General features: G+C 43.5%; 3 protein-coding genes across 7 annotated transcripts in view; all 3 read left to right on the forward strand.

The window, feature by feature from the left end:
• Fmo1 (flavin containing dimethylaniline monoxygenase 1) overlaps window positions 1–3530 on the forward strand; it is a 32524-nt gene extending 28994 nt beyond the window's left edge. For both annotated transcript variants that reach the window (XM_038349872.1, XM_042053994.1), the window contains 2 exons: window positions 229–301; window positions 2777–3530. In XM_038349872.1, coding sequence (XP_038205800.1) covers window positions 229–301; window positions 2777–3119 — 416 coding nt within the window. In that variant the 3' untranslated portion in view covers window positions 3120–3530. The remainder of the gene's footprint in view (window positions 1–228; window positions 302–2776) is intronic.
• A 5686-nt stretch (window positions 3531–9216) lies between these two features.
• LOC119827355 (dimethylaniline monooxygenase [N-oxide-forming] 4-like) overlaps window positions 9217–16447 on the forward strand; it is a 47176-nt gene continuing 39945 nt past the window's right edge. For all 4 annotated transcript variants that reach the window (XM_042056034.1, XM_042056037.1, XM_042056036.1 and 1 more), the window contains exon 1: window positions 9217–9480. The gene's annotated coding sequence lies outside the window, so the exon portion shown is untranslated. The remainder of the gene's footprint in view (window positions 9481–16447) is intronic.
• On the forward strand, window positions 12644–15563 carry LOC121677378 (dimethylaniline monooxygenase [N-oxide-forming] 4-like). The gene is made up of 3 exons (XM_042056039.1): window positions 12644–13670; window positions 14710–14898; window positions 15528–15563. Exons 1-3 carry the CDS (start codon window positions 13539–13541, stop codon window positions 15546–15548), a joined length of 342 nt encoding a protein of 113 aa, XP_041911973.1. The 5' UTR covers window positions 12644–13538; the 3' UTR covers window positions 15549–15563.

A 16447-nucleotide genomic window follows, 5' to 3' on the forward strand; every position in this document is an offset into this window, starting at 1 on the left:
TCTATCACATTAAGTAGCTAGTGAGAGGGCCCAATGTTCATCTCTTCAGTCAACAGTGTTAATGCCAGGAACACACCGGTTAGCTCAGGCGACTGACACATTTGCAGAAAAACAGGTAAGTAGCTGGGTACCAGAAAAATGAGAGATCAGCAACGAGAAAGTAACTGTGTCCATCAGCCAAAACCTAGAGCTAAAGCTAAGCTGGGCTGTCGTGTGTTCATCTTATAGGTGCGGCCACAGTACCACCCCCAAGTGTCATGATGGCAGAAGTTAATGAAAGGAAGAAAAACAAGCACAGCGGGTGAGTGCACTAATGGGGGCCTTCATGAATGACAGCCTAGTGGACTAAACAGTAAAGTGGAGATGAGGCAAAGAGAGGCGTCTGAGACAGAGGGAAAATCTTAGGAGAGCCTGTGTACAGAGAGAGGAGGCGAGGGGTTAAACTGGAGCATCTCTAAATTCCCAGAATCATCTTGTAAGGAACGCGCACAGACGCGCACAGACCAGGCACGTTACCTCACACCTTGTTCACAATCAGCAGGCAGAGCTCTGTTTCCCCAGAGGCTCTGTTTACTCAAGAGGTCTCTACTGGCTTTGTTTTTCATCCAAGTTCTTACTCTAAAGCAAGAGTCAGCTGACCTTGCCCTCTGATACAGACCCACCGACGTAGTTTCTCATTTTCATCTTCAAATAGTTGTTGAAGATGAAGATTTTTCAATTTTTGTTAGTTAGCTACAATTTAAACCAGGGTGACTTACATGGTTTTGTCGCAATGCAGCCGTGCTCACTCATTGTGCCTTGTCAATGGCTGCCCTTGTGTCGCCATGGAGACGTCCTACAGTAGACACAGAAGCTGTTAGCATTTCCACTGGGCATTCTGGTGGGGTGCTGCTTATGCTCTACTCTTCGTGCCCACTCAAGTGCCAAAGGGAATAGAAGGAACAAGGGCGACAAAGACAGCTGTGGTCATCATCCACTATGGCTCCCAAGCAGCAAAAATTATCTCCGACTTTATCTGTTTCACTTTCTGCCAAGCAAATCTTCACTTGAATATCTAAAGAGTTCTATAGGGGACTTTTGAAAGAGGGAAATCTTAAAATGAGCTAGGGGGATAATTTCATTTGTAAAGTACCTTGTGGGCATCAAGACCTAAGTTCGGTCCCCAGAATATGAAAAAAAAAAAAAAAAGCCATCTGTACTGGGAAATGTTTGCAATCCTCAGTACTGAGGAAGCAGATTCTTAGGACTCACTGACTGGCCAGCCTAGCATACTTGGAAATATTTCAAAAAGGCTCTGTTTTCAAAAAAAGGGTCTGAGGAACAACAACCCAGCTTGTCTTCTTGCCTCTATACACATACATTCACATACACACCTGCATACACAAATGCAGCCACACACATGTATACACACACTAAGAGATAATTATCCAAATTCATTGCTTTATACCTGTAATCTCAGTGCTTGAGAGGCTACAGCAGGAGGATTGCTGCAAGTCTGAAGCCAGCTTGGGATGCACAGTGAAACTCTGGCCAATGTGAGGTTAACAATAGGCTTTTTAAATTAATTACTCTATTTTATTAACTGACTTGTCTCATTCATATATTCTCACATTTCAGATGTTGCTCTAGCTTTGTCTAAGCATTAAGGTTCAAAACAATAAAAGCATTGCAGATATTTCTTCTCTAAAAGGTGGGGTGGACATGTGTACATCTGTGCCTTCATCTCCTGAATACAGAGGCCTTCAGATGCCACAAGAGAGCATCCAATCCCTGGAACTAGAGTTACAGGCAGTTCTGAGCTTCCATGTGGGTGCTGGGAACGAAACTTAGGTCCTCCACGAGAACAGTAAGAACTCTGAACTGCTGAGTCATCTCTCCAGTTCTGATGATTTTCTGCTATGTTCAGTCTAGAAGATGGTCTTGTCACATTATAGGAGGCCAGTACAATGGGTAAATAATTACAACTGCTATGTAGTGTAGATCTTCCTGTCACAAAAGCCAGCCAGTGAGTCAAAGGATTAGTAGGAGAGGTATGAGAATTTCACTCTACAGAATTTTGTGGCTTGTCATATTATACAAAAGAAGAAACAATTGAGTTTTAAGAAAGATTGAAGCCAAGTGTGGTGACTCATGACTGTGATCTCAGCACTAGGGAGTATAGTAAGAGGAGCGGGCTGCATTCCCAGCCCCAGCAAGCTTAACCCCCAAAATAACTACACGGAAATCTGTATTAATTAAACACTGCCTGGCCCATTAGCTCTAGGCTCTTCTTGGCTAATTCTTACATTTTGATTCAACCCATTTCTAATAATCTGTGTAGAACCATGAGGTCGTGGCTTACGGGGAAAGATTCAGCATGTCTGACATGGCAGCTTCATGGCGGCAACTCTCTGTCTCTGCCTTCTTCCTCCCAGCATTCTGTTCTATCTACTCTGTTCACATAAGTTCTTCCCTATCCAAAGGCCAAGGCAGTCTCTTTATTCAACCAATGAAAGCAACACACAAACAGAAGACCCCCCTACCCCAAGGGAGGTTGAGACAGGAAGATTTCCATGAGTGAGGAGCCAGTCTTGGTGACATTTTGAAACCTTGTTCCAAAGAAGTAACAAAAGAAATAGGAAGAGACCATTTTAGATGCCCATGGGCATAATGGAAGAACAAGCTAGGCTGTTCCCAATCTAGTGGCAGAGTTTACTTTGGACAGGAATTTCCTTGTTCTAGGATTATCATCATCATGACTGTCATTCTTTTTCTTCCCTTTCTTTCTGTTGGAAAGGTTTGGTTTGTGCTATTGCAAGGCTTTGCAATCAGACTATATACCATACATTGATGACCTCCTGACCTCTATCAAGGCAAAACCGGATCTGCGGGCCATGCTCCTGACCGACCCACGCCTGGCTTTGAGCATCTTCTTTGGCCCATGCACACCATATCATTTCCGCCTGACTGGTCCAGGAAAATGGGAAGGAGCCAGAAATGCCATCTTGACCCAGTGGGACAGGGCGATAAAAGCCACCAAAACTCGAATTGTACCAGAGTCCCCATCTCCCTTTGAAACTGTGTTCAAACTCTTTAGTTTTCTGGCCTTGCTTGTGGCTTTTTTCTTGGTTTTCCTATAAGTATAAGATCTAACTGGCCTTTCGGGTGCAAGGAGTGCTATGCTCCAACTCCTCTAATTTAGTGATTTTGCCTTTGTAGTCATAAACTATGTCCAGAGAGTGAAGCCCAAGCCCTCTCCTTCCCAGCTCACCCCACTGGCACCCTGGTATTTCTGAGCCTCTAACAACTCCATTGGGTTTATTTCCAAAAGATAATATCTAACAATTTTCTTCTTTTAAAGTGCTGGGAGGATCCAGGCCCGTTTTGAGGGAGGAGCTGCCCCAGAGAACACTCTGAGTATTCTTTCCCCTAAACACTCTTTTCCTGAAGCCTAATGAAAACCCCTACCTCACAGAATCTTGGTTTGCACTCAAATGGTTCTCTGTGTATTGATTGACTATAAATAAAGTGGAAGAAACTTGTAGTACCAAGTGGCCTCTTGTTCTCTTTTTTGTGGACTGGAAGAAGAAAGAATGTGGGTAGCCACAAATAAAGTCCCTAAGAAGATGGAGGGTGGGGAGATGTCTCAGAGGTTAAGAGCTCTGGCTGCTTTTCCAGAAGACCTGGGTTCATTTCCAAGATCCACATGGCAGCTCACAACTGTCTATAATTCCAGTTCCAGGGGATCTGATGCCCAACATACATGCAGGCAAAAAAACAGTATGCAGAAATAAAAAATAAGTAACTTTTTAAAAAAAGATGAGCAGGTCAATGAGCTAGACAGTTTTCAAGGGGGTATAGGCCTCCTGCTCCAAATCTCCTTTATCAGGCTGCTTTGGGAGGTGGGGGAAGCGCACCTCTTCTTAAGAGTCACCCCATTTCACTGGAACTCATTAGATAAAGAACACAGCCAAAACACCTCTATTAGGAAGAAAAGAAAGAGAGAAATCAATGCAAACACCATCTCAAAAGCAGTATTTGACCAGACTATAGCCAGTTTCTCTTGCAATCACATAGGATAAAAGTGTGGTACCTTGCCAGGGGCATGCTTGGGCTTTTTCACCTATTTAATAGGCTTATATATGAAGCCTCACCTCACAAGAGGAGAACTCCGGCATCAGACAAGAGTGGGTGCTGGGGCTAAATTAAATAAAGATTATTTCCCTTTAACCTGCCCCGCTGGCTCCCAGGGTTCTCTCTAATATCCTTCTTGACCCATTTCACTAGGGAGCAGACACTCATAATAGAAAACTGTCCCCCACTGAGAACATCCTGGAGGACTTCCGAAAAGCCCCGCAGAAGAGTTGATACTTTAACTTTAATCTAATGAGGATCGGGGAGGAGCTGATTAGTGGCCTACATGAGACAGGGCCCAGCCAGACTCCCCAGATCACAGTGGCACCACACTCTGGCACTACCAACCCTGTAAATCAGAAGAGCTTCTGAAGTAACCAGGCTCTCAGGGTAATTTTATAGCTTCTGAAATCGTTTATCATATACTCTCTCAGCACTCCCTGTTGGACTAGCCTTAAATTGAGATGCCCATTTCCTATACCAATTCTCTTGGTCTTTCCACATGCCTAACTTTGGAGGGATGCTTAGAGAAGCAAGCCTAAACCTTAGGACCATGGGCGCTATCACTTACTAGCTGTGTAATGTTGACCAAATCAGTTACTAAACCAGCAGAGTCTATATAGTAAGTTCAAGGCCACCCAGAGCTACATAATAAGACCCTATCTATAAGAAAGAAAGAAAGAAAGAAAGAAAGAAAGAAAGAAGTTCTGCTACAAAGATAGATGAACCTGTAAGACATTATGCTAAACCTGTCATAGGAAGACAAATGCCATATGATTCTACTTACTTGAAGCATCTATAATTTTCTGATTTATAGAAGCAAAGAACACAATGGTAGTTGCTAAGGGGCAACCATAGGCAAGAAGAGTTGTTATACAATTGGTATGAAGTTTCAATTATGTAAGAGAAGAAAACTGGATAAATGGGCTGTAAACAGTCCCTACAGTTACTAATCCTATACTGTTCCCTGAAAAATTAAAATAGTGTATCTCACGTTACATGTCTTCCCTGCACACAGACTCGAGAAACAAAAGGTGGGAGAGGAAATTGTCCAGGCACTCACACAGGGAAAGAGGAGGATCCCAAAAATTTCAGGGTAGCCTGGGCTACACAGCAAAACCTGGGAGAGGAGAGGTGAGGGGAAGCAAGGAAGTGAATGAAGGAGGGAAGAGAGGAGGGACAGGCTGAGACTAAAGCCTCAGCGTATTGGGCTTCTCTTCCCAAAGGACAGCATTTAGATTAACTGAGCAGACCGCTGGCTTCCCAGTCAGGTCTTATCTGTCCACCATTATTCATGTTGCCTTCCTGACTCCTCCAGGTGTTTGCATTTCTGACTTCTGGTTCAGAAAATGATCAGTGAGCCTTGGTGGAGAACATCCTTCAACAGAAAGCCTAGAAGGGACACCATCACTATGGTGGCTTCATTGAGGGAAAATAAGAATGAGCCCTTGTTCCCTGGTATTATTACTGCCAGTTCCTCGGTTACTCTTCCTACACCCAGACAAATGTCTAGGGGAAAAAAAGGATTTATTTCTAGTCTTCCCAAACGTAGTTTATCAGCTCGCTCTGCTGATCCAGAGGGACACACCCACTCGAATTTCTTGTGAATCCTGAAAATCAAAATGACATTTCTGGGAATAGAAGAGAATGGAAGAGCCTGGTGGTCTAAATAAGTTTCTCCCTCTTTGACAGCTCTTAGGAGGCACAGTAAAAGACTTGGTGGGGCGCCTAGGTGCCTGTCACTGAGAAGGCTGTGAGTCTGGCTCCCTCTAAAGACAACAAGGACCATTTACCAGTGCTTTGCCTGTGCCAGCTAGCCTAGGCGACCTGGTATCTATGGGGTGGGGTGGGAGTGCAGTGTGACTTGCACTAGAGGACTGGAGACAGTGGGTAAGGATGGCAACTGAAGACTACCACCCCAGGCTGTCCTCTGGATTTCAGATGAACTTACACATGTGAACAGAGACCACAAAGTGTGTGAAGCGTAGCGGCACATACCTGTAATCCCAACCATTTAGGAGGCTGAAGCCAGAGGCCGGAATGAGTAGCACAGTGAGACTGTGTCTCTAAATAATTTTTGAAAGGGCTAGTGGTGTATCTTAGTGACAGAGCCCCCATATAGCATTGTGAGGCTCTGGGTTCAATCTCCAGGATTACAAGAGCAAAAACTTTCCCGAAGTGGTGAAGGTCTGCCTGCCACAAAGGATCTCCATTCTTCTCCAGAAAAATCCCAATTCCTTCTTCATGAATATCAAATGCCCAGGATGTTATACAATCCCCACAATCTTTGGCCATGCACGAACAGTAACTGTGGTAGTTTGAATAAAAATGTCAAGCAAGGTGGTAGTGGTACATGCATTTAATTCCAGCACTCAAGAGACAGAGACAGGAACTCACAGATCCCTGTGAGTTCCATGCCACCCTGGTCTACAGGGAGAGTTCGGGTTAGGCGCTGATGCAAAGGTCTGAAGGGGAGCTGCTTACTGACTTGCTTGTTCTGACTTGCTCAACCTACCTTCTTATAAAACCCAGGACCACCAGTCCAGGGATGGCACCACTCACCATAGGCTGGGCCCTCCCCCATTGATCACTAATTGAGAAAATGCCTCACAGCTGGATCTCTTAGAGGCATCTCCTCAACTGAGGCTCCTCCCTCGCTGATGGCTCTAGTTTGTGTTAAGTTGACACACACAACCAGTCAGCACAGAAGTGATCCATGCTTTCTCCTCAACGTCACGGAGTCTACAGCTGTGTGCCTGCTTGTTTTCCCATTCCATGTTAAACATTCTGAGATACTCTTTCTAGAGAGGAGAAAGGGCAGGAGGTGGCAAAGGAGCAGAGAGAGAATGGACAACAAGTAGCTAGCTATTCTTGTGCTTAGCGCTTTATTTAATACATAATCCTTTGATGTGGGTTTTTTTCTCTCTTTTCCCATTTTTGCTTTTCATTGAGTTTTAAGAGGCAGAGTCTTATTTTGTAGCTGTGTCTGGCTTGGTACTAGCGATGTAATCAAAACTGGTCTCAAATGCACTACAGTCCTTTAACTTCAGACAATGTGGACAGGGACAAGGGTTCTGTACCACCATTCTCAGCTTTGGGGTATTTCCCCCCCTTAGGCGAATACTGCATCTCAGAGTGGTTTTCTGATTTTCTTTGGGTCCAAAGATTAGTCAGAATTAAAGTTTAAACCCTGTGTGCTACTTCTGAGGCCTATTCTCCTTTCACCCTAGCTCACTCTAAACTGAGAGACTCCCAAATAAACTCAGTTGAAATGGAAAAGCTGCAGATTTGGAAAAACATAATGAGCCAGGAGTCCACCTCCCCCGACCCCACCCTCACCCCAGCCTCACAATAGGCTGAACACCAGTGAGTTTGGAACCAGAAGGCCTGAGAAATCGCTCACTGCAACCCGTGGAGTCCGGGAGGTCTGAGGACTCAGAACCTCTCCTTGCTCCGTTCACTCAGTAAGCCTATTTTGTGTCTATACCTGGTGATTCTGACCACATTGTGAGGCAAGTTGCAAACTCACAGGGACAGAGTTCCCAAACCCACCTAATGGTGTAACAGTAAGCCTGAGCAGAGGGTGAAGGAGAGCCCTGGTGACAGCATCACATGACACCTGAGCTCAGCAGCACACTCACCCTGGCTCCCAAGCCAGACCTGCAGCTGTAGGCACACTTTGCCTCTCAGGGCGGTGCAGATACCAGAATGAGGAATGAACATGCTAGGTTCCTCTTGCTGGGCCCATGGGCAAAATACACACAGGCTCTCCTGGTTTCCCAAGGCAAATCCCCCTGTGATAAGTGGTGCTTGCTCACAGAAACCACAGAGGGGTTTACAGCTAGGTCTTGCTGCTAAAACACCACAGATGGGGCCGGGTAATTATAATCTCAGCTCTGGGGAGTTCACACAAGGGGACAGCAAATTTGAAAGGTTGAAAAGACAGAGCACATAGAGAAACCCTGTCTCAAACAGAAGAAAGAAATGAGTCTAGAGCCTTGAGATATTGGGCTGTTTATCCCAAAGGACAGCATTTAGTTAAACTGAGCAGACCACTGGACTTCCCAGTCGGGTCTTATCTGTCCACCTCTATTCGTGTTGCCTTCCTGACTCCTTCCATTGTTTGCATATATGACTTCTGGTTCAGAAAATGATCAATGAGCCATGGTGGAGAACATCCTTCAACAACAAACCTAGATAGGACACCATCACTCTGGTGACTTCCAGCCACTGAGAGGAAGAACAAGCCCTGGTTCCTTGGTATTAGAACCGCTGCTCCTTCATCAGTTGTTCTTGCTGAGACCAGGTGAATGCCTAGAAAGTATTTTATGTCCTCAGTTTTTACCAGCCCCCTCTGCTGATCCAATCTGAGGTACACACCCACTCAGGAATCTTGAAAGTCAAGACCACAAACCTTGAGATAAAAAAACACCAAGCATCAGGCAGCGGTGGCCATGAATTAATCCCTGCACTCGGGAGGCAGAGGCAGACAGATCTCTGTGAGTTCGAGGCCACCCTGGTCTACAGAGTGAGTTCCAGGATAGCCAGGGCTGTTACACAGAAAAGCCCTATCTCATAAAAGAAAGAAAGGAAGTGAGGGCGAGAGAGAAAGAACACCAAGCATAGAAGAATGTGGTGGCCTGGATGATTTTATTCTTTTTATTTTATTTCTTTCCTTTTATTTTCATAGCTCCGATGTTGGTTTAAGAGGAGAATCAAATAGCCACTGGTAGGTTTCCCAAGCTCCAGTCAATGAACCCATACCATCCATATATGGGCAGTAGTACTAAGTGTTCCTAGTTATCAGACTAAAACTGAAGCCATTGTGTTGGAATGTGTTGAGAGGATGAGTGGCGTTAGCAGGAAGTAGTGAGTGGATCTGATCATATTTCATTGAATACATATAAAAATTCTCCAAGAATGAAAATATGTAATTAAGACAGAGAATGAAGTCAGGGTGTCGCTGAAAAGGATGGGAGTTTGACACTCTCCAAAGTCAGCAATGATAACAGCATGGTCTTTCAGTGCCTTGAAATTTTAGCTTTTGTCCTGAGGAGGGTGTGGGAAAGGGGCGGGACTCCGTCCTTTCCAATCTGAAAGTTACACTCTTAGCTGTCACTCAGACCTCCACCGAGATTGCGGAAGTGTCAAGTTTCTCTTAACACAACTCCCTGTTGTCAACAGCACGGTAGAAGAAGCAAGTGGCTTTTGTGTTGAAGTGAGAAGAGTTCAATCAAAGTCAGCACTCTTTTCTCTTCTTAAGACAAGGCTCCGGATAGAAGCTTCTTCCTCGTGTCATAAAACAAACACTACCCTTGACTTCCCACTATTGGCTTTAAATCCTAGAATCTGCTCTGTGCTTGCAAGGTAAGTGTCCTGGGTTGTTTTGCCTTCAAGAGGAAATTTTTCCAAAAACTGTTTGTGCAGATGTTGAACGGAGAGTGTGTTTTTGCAGGAGTGTGCTTTGCTCCTGGAGGCTGTGGACTGACGCTAGCACAATAATGTTGAAGAGACAGAAAGTAGAGCAAAGTTGGAGGAGGCCATCCAACAGGAAGGCCCCGTGACAGTCACAGCCATGGGTCCTTCAGTGATCCTAGTCTATTTGTTTTGATCTCGGGATGATACAGCAGTGAACAACCCTTAGAAACCCAAATAGAAAAAACCCAGGCAAGCACAGTGACAGTAAATTGGCTTAGCTCACCATCAAATGGCCATTTCCTAGAAACCCTAGTCGATTCTGCCATCTGCTGTCACCTGTGTTTTTCCACATCTCAGAACTGTTTGCTGGTCGGACAGGTATGAGGTGGGGTTTTGCTATTGTACAAAGGTCCAAATTCAGAAACTCAGGTCTCCCAGCCAGAGAGTAATACAAGTATTTCTCATGTTTTAGTGTTTTTACAATTGACAGAGATGGCACATTTTCTTAGCCCTTCAAGTTAAAATTCATAACTGATTGTTGGCTCTGGATTTTCCTTGGCTGTTTAGTGGGTTTTTGCTTTGTTTGAGGGTTGTGTTGCTTCTTTCTTTCTTTTTTCTTTCTTTCTTTCTTTCTTTCTTTCTTTCTTTCTTTCTTTCTTCCTTAGTACCTTCCTTCTTTCCTCTCTTCCTGCCTTCCTTCCTTCTTTCCTTCCTTTCTTGTGGATTTGTTTTTATTTTATGAGTAATTTTGTCTCAGACATGATACTTCCAAACTTGACAGAAATAGAAAACTACTTTAACTGTACCTTTTCAAGAATTTTGGGCAAGGTTACATACCTGGTTAGAGGCAGAAACCGAAGCAGAATTCAGATCTCTCCATCTCCATCTTCCTTATGACCTTCCCTTACTGATACAAAGCACATTTTCAAATGGCTACCACTATCAGAAGATCATGGCGCTCAAATGCTAATGTTGAAGTGTACAGATGTGTCTCTATGATCAGCTAATGATCAGCACTAGAAAGACTGGTGCTATGGTCCAATTTTATCTCATGGTCCACTCCAGACTGGGCAAAAGACATTGTGTCAGGATTTTTGCCAGAGCCAGCTGCTCGACAGGACCTACCACATGTGCCGTCTGTATGTCTGCCTCTCTCCTTGTAGTGTCATGCCACAGCCTGGTTCACTGCTTTCATTTTCTCTAAGACTTTATTTCTCAGATCTAATCTCTGAGGCTCTCTCACTAGGATTCCACTCTCAGCTCAGTCCCTTCAGTCCCTGCACCGAGATGTCCCCAGGGCAGAGCAGTAGCCAGATTCCTTTGCTGTAGTCTGTTCTACTCGCATACTTTCAACTTGACCAATTTAATCAACAACCACTTCTTCTGTGTCTTTGAAAGACAGAGCAGAGCAGAAATCTGACCGCTTCAGACCTACTCTTAGCGGCCAAGCAGTTCAAGTGTTCTTCTTGGTGAAGGCCGTTTTGTTCCTGGTGTCCTTCTCTGTTCAAGAGAATCCACAGGTATGATTGCCATGTTTGCAATTTCCAGAAGCTACCTCTCCGAGGGATAAAGGGTAGAAGGAATGAACAGCAAGTAAATATTTTATGATGGGTCCTTTTATGTAAATAATATGATATTGTTTACACAGTCAATTAACATAGATATTTTTCTTATTTTACCAGTGAGTGTTTTGGTGTACTTGTTGTTGTTTTGGGAGGCGAGTCCAATAACTTTCCAGCATCTGCTATTGTCACTCTTTTATGGCTGTAAACAACATGACCAAGGCAACTCTTTTTTTGTTTTAAATTTCATTTTTAAAGACAGATTTTTTCTGTGTAGCTCTGGCTGTCCTGGAACGTACTCTGTAGACTGGCTGGCCTCGAACTCACAGAGATCTGCCGACCTCTGCATCCCTGAGTGCTGGAATTAAAGGCATGCACCACTACCACCCAACCAAGGAAATTCTTATGAGAGAAAGCATTTAATTGAGGGCTTGCTTACACTTTTAGAGTCTTAGTCCATTATTATCATGGCAGGGAGCAGGGCAGCATACAGGTAGTGGATGAGAACTGCACCCTGATCCACAAGCAGAGAGAGAGACACTCTGGGCTCGGCATGGGCTTTTGAAACCTCAAAGCCCACCCCAGTGGCATGCTTCCTCTAACAATGCCACTGCTCCTAATCCTTCTAATCTTTTCAAATAGCACCACTCCCTGGTAACTGAACATTCATTTATATGGGCCTATGGGTCCATTCTTTGCAGTAATGAAGAGTGGCGGCAGGCTGAGCAGGCCTGCTTTTCATCCCACCCGGCTCCCGGCTGCCTGGCTAGCTTATCCCCGAAATAATTACACAGAAACTGTATTCATTTAAACACTGCCTGGTCCATTATCTCTAACCTCTTATTGGCTAACTCTCAAGTCTTGATTAACCCATTTCTATTAATGTGTATCACCACTTGACTGTGGCTTACCAGCATGAGTCAAACCAGCGTCTATCTTGGAGAGGAGGGCCATGGCATCTGCCACAATTCTTATTCAGTAGCCAAATTCAAACCTTGTTTTGCTGCTTCTAAGATCTGTTCTCTTTTCACCATAACTCACTCTGAAGTAAAAGACTCACAAATGAACTTGGTAGAAATGGAGAGGTACAGATTTGAAATGCACAATGAGCCAGGTATGGAGACACCCAACCACACAGAGAGTTGAACACTGGTATGTTTGGAACAGAAAGCCCTGAGAAATCCCTCCAACCTGAGCAGAGAGGAGAGGGAGCCTCAGTGACAGGATCGCAGGATACCTCAAGCCTTCAGCTCAGCAGCATGCCCATGCTGGTGCAACCACAAGACGCTCACCTGTGGGTAGACTGTCTCACAGAGCAATGCAGACATCAGCAGTAAGGAGCGCTGGGTTTCTTTTGCTGGACCCATGGGCATCATACACACGTGTGCTCCTGGTCCCACAAGGCAAATTCCATGATGCTGAGTGGTGCATGCAGACTTGCTCTACTGCGGTGTATGTATTAACTTAGGAAACATAGCTCCGTTCTTCAAACTTCATATTTGAAAGCTGGAAAATTGTACCTCAGGCTTGATTGAACAGGTTTTTATGTACTTCTTGACTAATGCTATGGTTTCCTTGTATAAATTGCCCACCGCTTCAGTTTCCCCAATTGGTATTTTTGTCTTATTATTTTTCCCTTTTATTGAAAAATAGATTCTTTCCTCATACAAATTTCCTTTTTTATTGTTAATTTATAAGCTTGTTTTACATAGCAAGCATAGAAGTATATTGTGTATTTCAAAATATTTTCTTTAGACTTATTAGCTTTATTTTACTTTTAAAACCTTGTTTATTTTGTTATTTTGTATATATGAGCCTGTTGCCTGCATTTATGTATGTGAAATGTGGGAGACAGGTTCTGGAGGAAGGCAGAAGACTACATTAGATCTTCCAGGACTGGAGTTAAAGGCAGTTGTGAGGCATCCTGTGAGTGCAGGGACGTGAACCCAGGTCCCCTGGAAGAACAAGTATTCTTAACCACTGAGCCATCCCTCTAGGAGAATATTTGGAAAAGCAACATGAGAGTGAAAAGTTCCATTAATACTGAGAGGCTATAGGAGTCCCACTGGGTAAAATGTACTAACTAAACTCAGTAATAAAAACAACAGCTGGGTTTCATTGAGCACTTGCTAGTAACACGTGTACTAATACGAGTCATTTAACCTTCACAAAAACTCTAGTGATTTTCACCATCACCCCCATTCTTGATGAGAAAAGCAAGGTGAGAGCAAGTCCAAGGTCACACAACTAAATAGAGGGAAGACCACTTTTTAAATAAAATGGCCCAATTCCAGAACCTGTCATTTTTAATCAAACTATAATTAAACTTTCACCCCCAGAGTAAATAGGAGTATTTCTAACACTATATAGGTTGAGTCCTCTGTCAAGCATTCTCTTCTGACTCTACCATTCAAAGCTTTCCTTGACCTTCACCCAGAGCATACCATGGTCAAGAAAGTCGCAGTGATCGGAGCTGGCGTGAGTGGCCTCTCCTCTATCAAGTGTTGCTTAGATGAAGACCTGGAACCCACCTGCTTTGAGAGAAGCGATGACTTCGGGGGACTGTGGAAGTTTGCCGTGCGTAGTTCCCATCCTCTTAGCCCAGTAATCATGATCCAGTCACATGCAGTTTCTGCTCACTTGGTGATCCAAACAGAAGGAGCTCACTGCGTCAAGCTAAATGTGTGTGGTGCCATGATAAACCCTGTGTGGGATGTTGTCTGAGATGTAAGGAACCTTAGGAATTGGCAAGGCATAGGCAAGGACCTGGAAAAAGAGTGGAATCTGTTATCAATATAATATCATCATAGTTTGTGATGGTTTCTGGACTTGTACATTCTAAAGGTTGCAGAGTGCCACATCCTGCAAGATGGACAGTCTTGGTGAAGAAGGAGAGGATTACACACTTGTGAAGAGGAAGTTGGAGTAAAGTAGAAGTGCCCCAACTCCCAGACACTGTTCATATCTTATAGAGGGATCATCCATTCAGAAAGTATTTATCATGTCGCATGATACAATGGTGCACAAAACAGGCAAGGACCCCCACCACCCTCCACATAGTTGAGAAAGAGAACAGACACAGTAAAGAGGATCTTGAAATGCAGTATAAGAGGCTCTAAGATTCACATCACCAGTGCTGTGGGCCCCAACAATTAATTACCTTCTGCAAACCCCTGAGTTCGAGAAGGCCTCTAGCAGAAAGGGACAGGGAAAGAAGAAACTTGAGAAGGAAATGGAGATTGACCTCAGACATATGAAGTTCATTGGTGCCTAGAATGGAGAAGTTTTCATTGTTTTGTTTTTGAGTGATAGAAATCAAGACCAGAGAATAGGCTAAGGAATACAGGATTAAGCAGAGATTACCAGCGTATGCTGAATCTTTTCTGGTGGTTGAGATGGCAGGAAGGGAGAAAAGGTTAATAAGGGAGCTGGATTTTGTTCTTAAAATTAGAATCTTTGATATGTTAATGGCAATGGAAAGAATGCAATCAGCAAATATGAACAGAGTGTAATGAGGGAAACTGTGACGCATTTTATGACAGCATGGGCACCCAATTCTCAGTTTTCTTGAACTCTTTAAAATTATAAATACAATGCCAATATACCTCCACTACAGGAAACTTCCAATGACGGAATGACCAGAGTCTACAGGTCACTAGTGACAAATGTCTGTAAGGAAATGTCATCTTACAGTGACTTCCCATACCAAGAATATTACCCCAATTTCATGGACCACAAGAAATTCTGGGAGTATCTCAGGGAATTTGCCGAGCACTTTGACCTCCTGAAATATATCCGGTTTAAGGTAAGATGGCTTGGGTTATGGGAACTTCATGAATGGAAGCTGGCCTCATCAGCAATCTAATGGAAATGAGATGAACAAACTTTTCTTTTATTTTTTTCTCTTGATAAGAATTAGATACGTAATTTCCTCACTGTTCCTTAATCAGATCATTAAAATCCTGAATTTCCTGATTTCTCCTCTGAATGTCAAATTCTCTGTCTTAGGGTTTCTATTGCTGTGAAGAGACACCATGACCATGGCAACTCTTTCAAAGGAAAACATTCCATTGGGACTAGCTTACAGTTTCAGAGGATTTGTCCATTATCATCACAGTGGACTATGGGGGGACATGGTGGCGTGCAGGCAGACATGATGCTGAACATGGAGATGAGAGGTCTACATTTTGATCCACAGGCCACAGGAGACTATGTGCCATACTGGACAGAGCTTGAGCATAAAACTCTGCCTCCATGGTGACACACTTTCTCCAATAAAGCCCCACCAAGACCACACCTCCTAATAGTGCCATTCCCTATGGGCCAAGCATTCAAACACAAGTCTGTGTGTCATTCCTTTTCAAACTACCACAGTCGCATTTAGGATAAAACTTAGAATGTTTTCTTGAGAATAAAGTAATGATTCTATTTCAGAAACCCAATGGGAAGAAGTGACTACAACCCTCAACACAGAAAGTATGGTGGAGGAGAGTTTGCTTTCCTGGCTTTCCCCAACACATCAGCAATTATGAAATTACAGGCACAAAATATTTTGAGTGGGAAAAGTCCTGTTTTGTGTATAGTTTTACTATTTATGTACTAATATAAACACTGTGATTGAAGCCTTATCATACATGTCCACTTCAATACAGTGATCAACTAAAACATAAAATATCAGATCTGTCATTTTTAAGAAGCTTTAATTTGAGGAGGTCATTTGAATCAGGGCTGGTCTATGATTCAAAACCTTGAAGTAAGAGAATGCAGAAGCCGGACAGGTAATTTTTAAAGGAAGCAAACCAGAAATGATATATTTAAATGAATGAATTCACTCTTTAAAATTACCTGTTACACCTCTCCGATCAGGATGTTTTGAAATCTCCTTTGAAAACAGTTGGGCACATACTTTGTAACATTTTTATAATTGGTAAACCTTTGTCTTTGAGGTCCTAATCAGTTATCTAAAAAGCTGACATCTACTCGAATTCAGATGTGATAAATAAAAATTAGGGAAGTGAGGATTACTAAAATGTAATAAAACTGCTCCTAGTCTGTGCTTTCTTACTGACCCTGGAAGAGATTAGTAAGTAAAGTTTTCTTTTCTTCTGTTATTTTTATATGTGTTTGTGATCACAGTATTTGTAGTGTGGCATACAAACGAGTGTACAGGTGCCTGTGTGCAGATGCACAGAGGTGAAAAGAAGATGTTGGGTCTTCTGCTCTATAACTTGCCACCTTAGTCCTTTGAGATAGCGTCTCTTGCTGGCCCTTCTGCTAGGCTGATAACCAGCAAACCCCAGAAGCATCCTGTCTTTACCTCCAACAGCACCTGGGTTCCAGGCATGAGTGAGGCC

Source organism: Arvicola amphibius, chromosome 12 (genome assembly GCF_903992535.2).
Source record: "Arvicola amphibius chromosome 12, mArvAmp1.2, whole genome shotgun sequence".
In the NCBI taxonomy this organism is placed as follows: Eukaryota; Metazoa; Chordata; class Mammalia; order Rodentia; family Cricetidae; genus Arvicola; species Arvicola amphibius.

Excerpts from the sequence above, each read along its gene's own strand:
- LOC121677378 (XM_042056039.1), top strand. The coding sequence starts at position 13,539 with ATGGTCAAGAAAGTCGCAGTGATCGGAGCTGGCGTGAGTGGCCTCTCC. Across the intron at positions 13,671-14,709 it reads GGGGACTGTGGAAGTTTGCC|GAAACTTCCAATGACGGAAT; the intron begins GTGCGTAGTTCC and ends CCTCCACTACAG. Across the intron at positions 14,899-15,527 it reads TGAAATATATCCGGTTTAAG|AAACCCAATGGGAAGAAGTG; the intron begins GTAAGATGGCTT and ends ATTCTATTTCAG.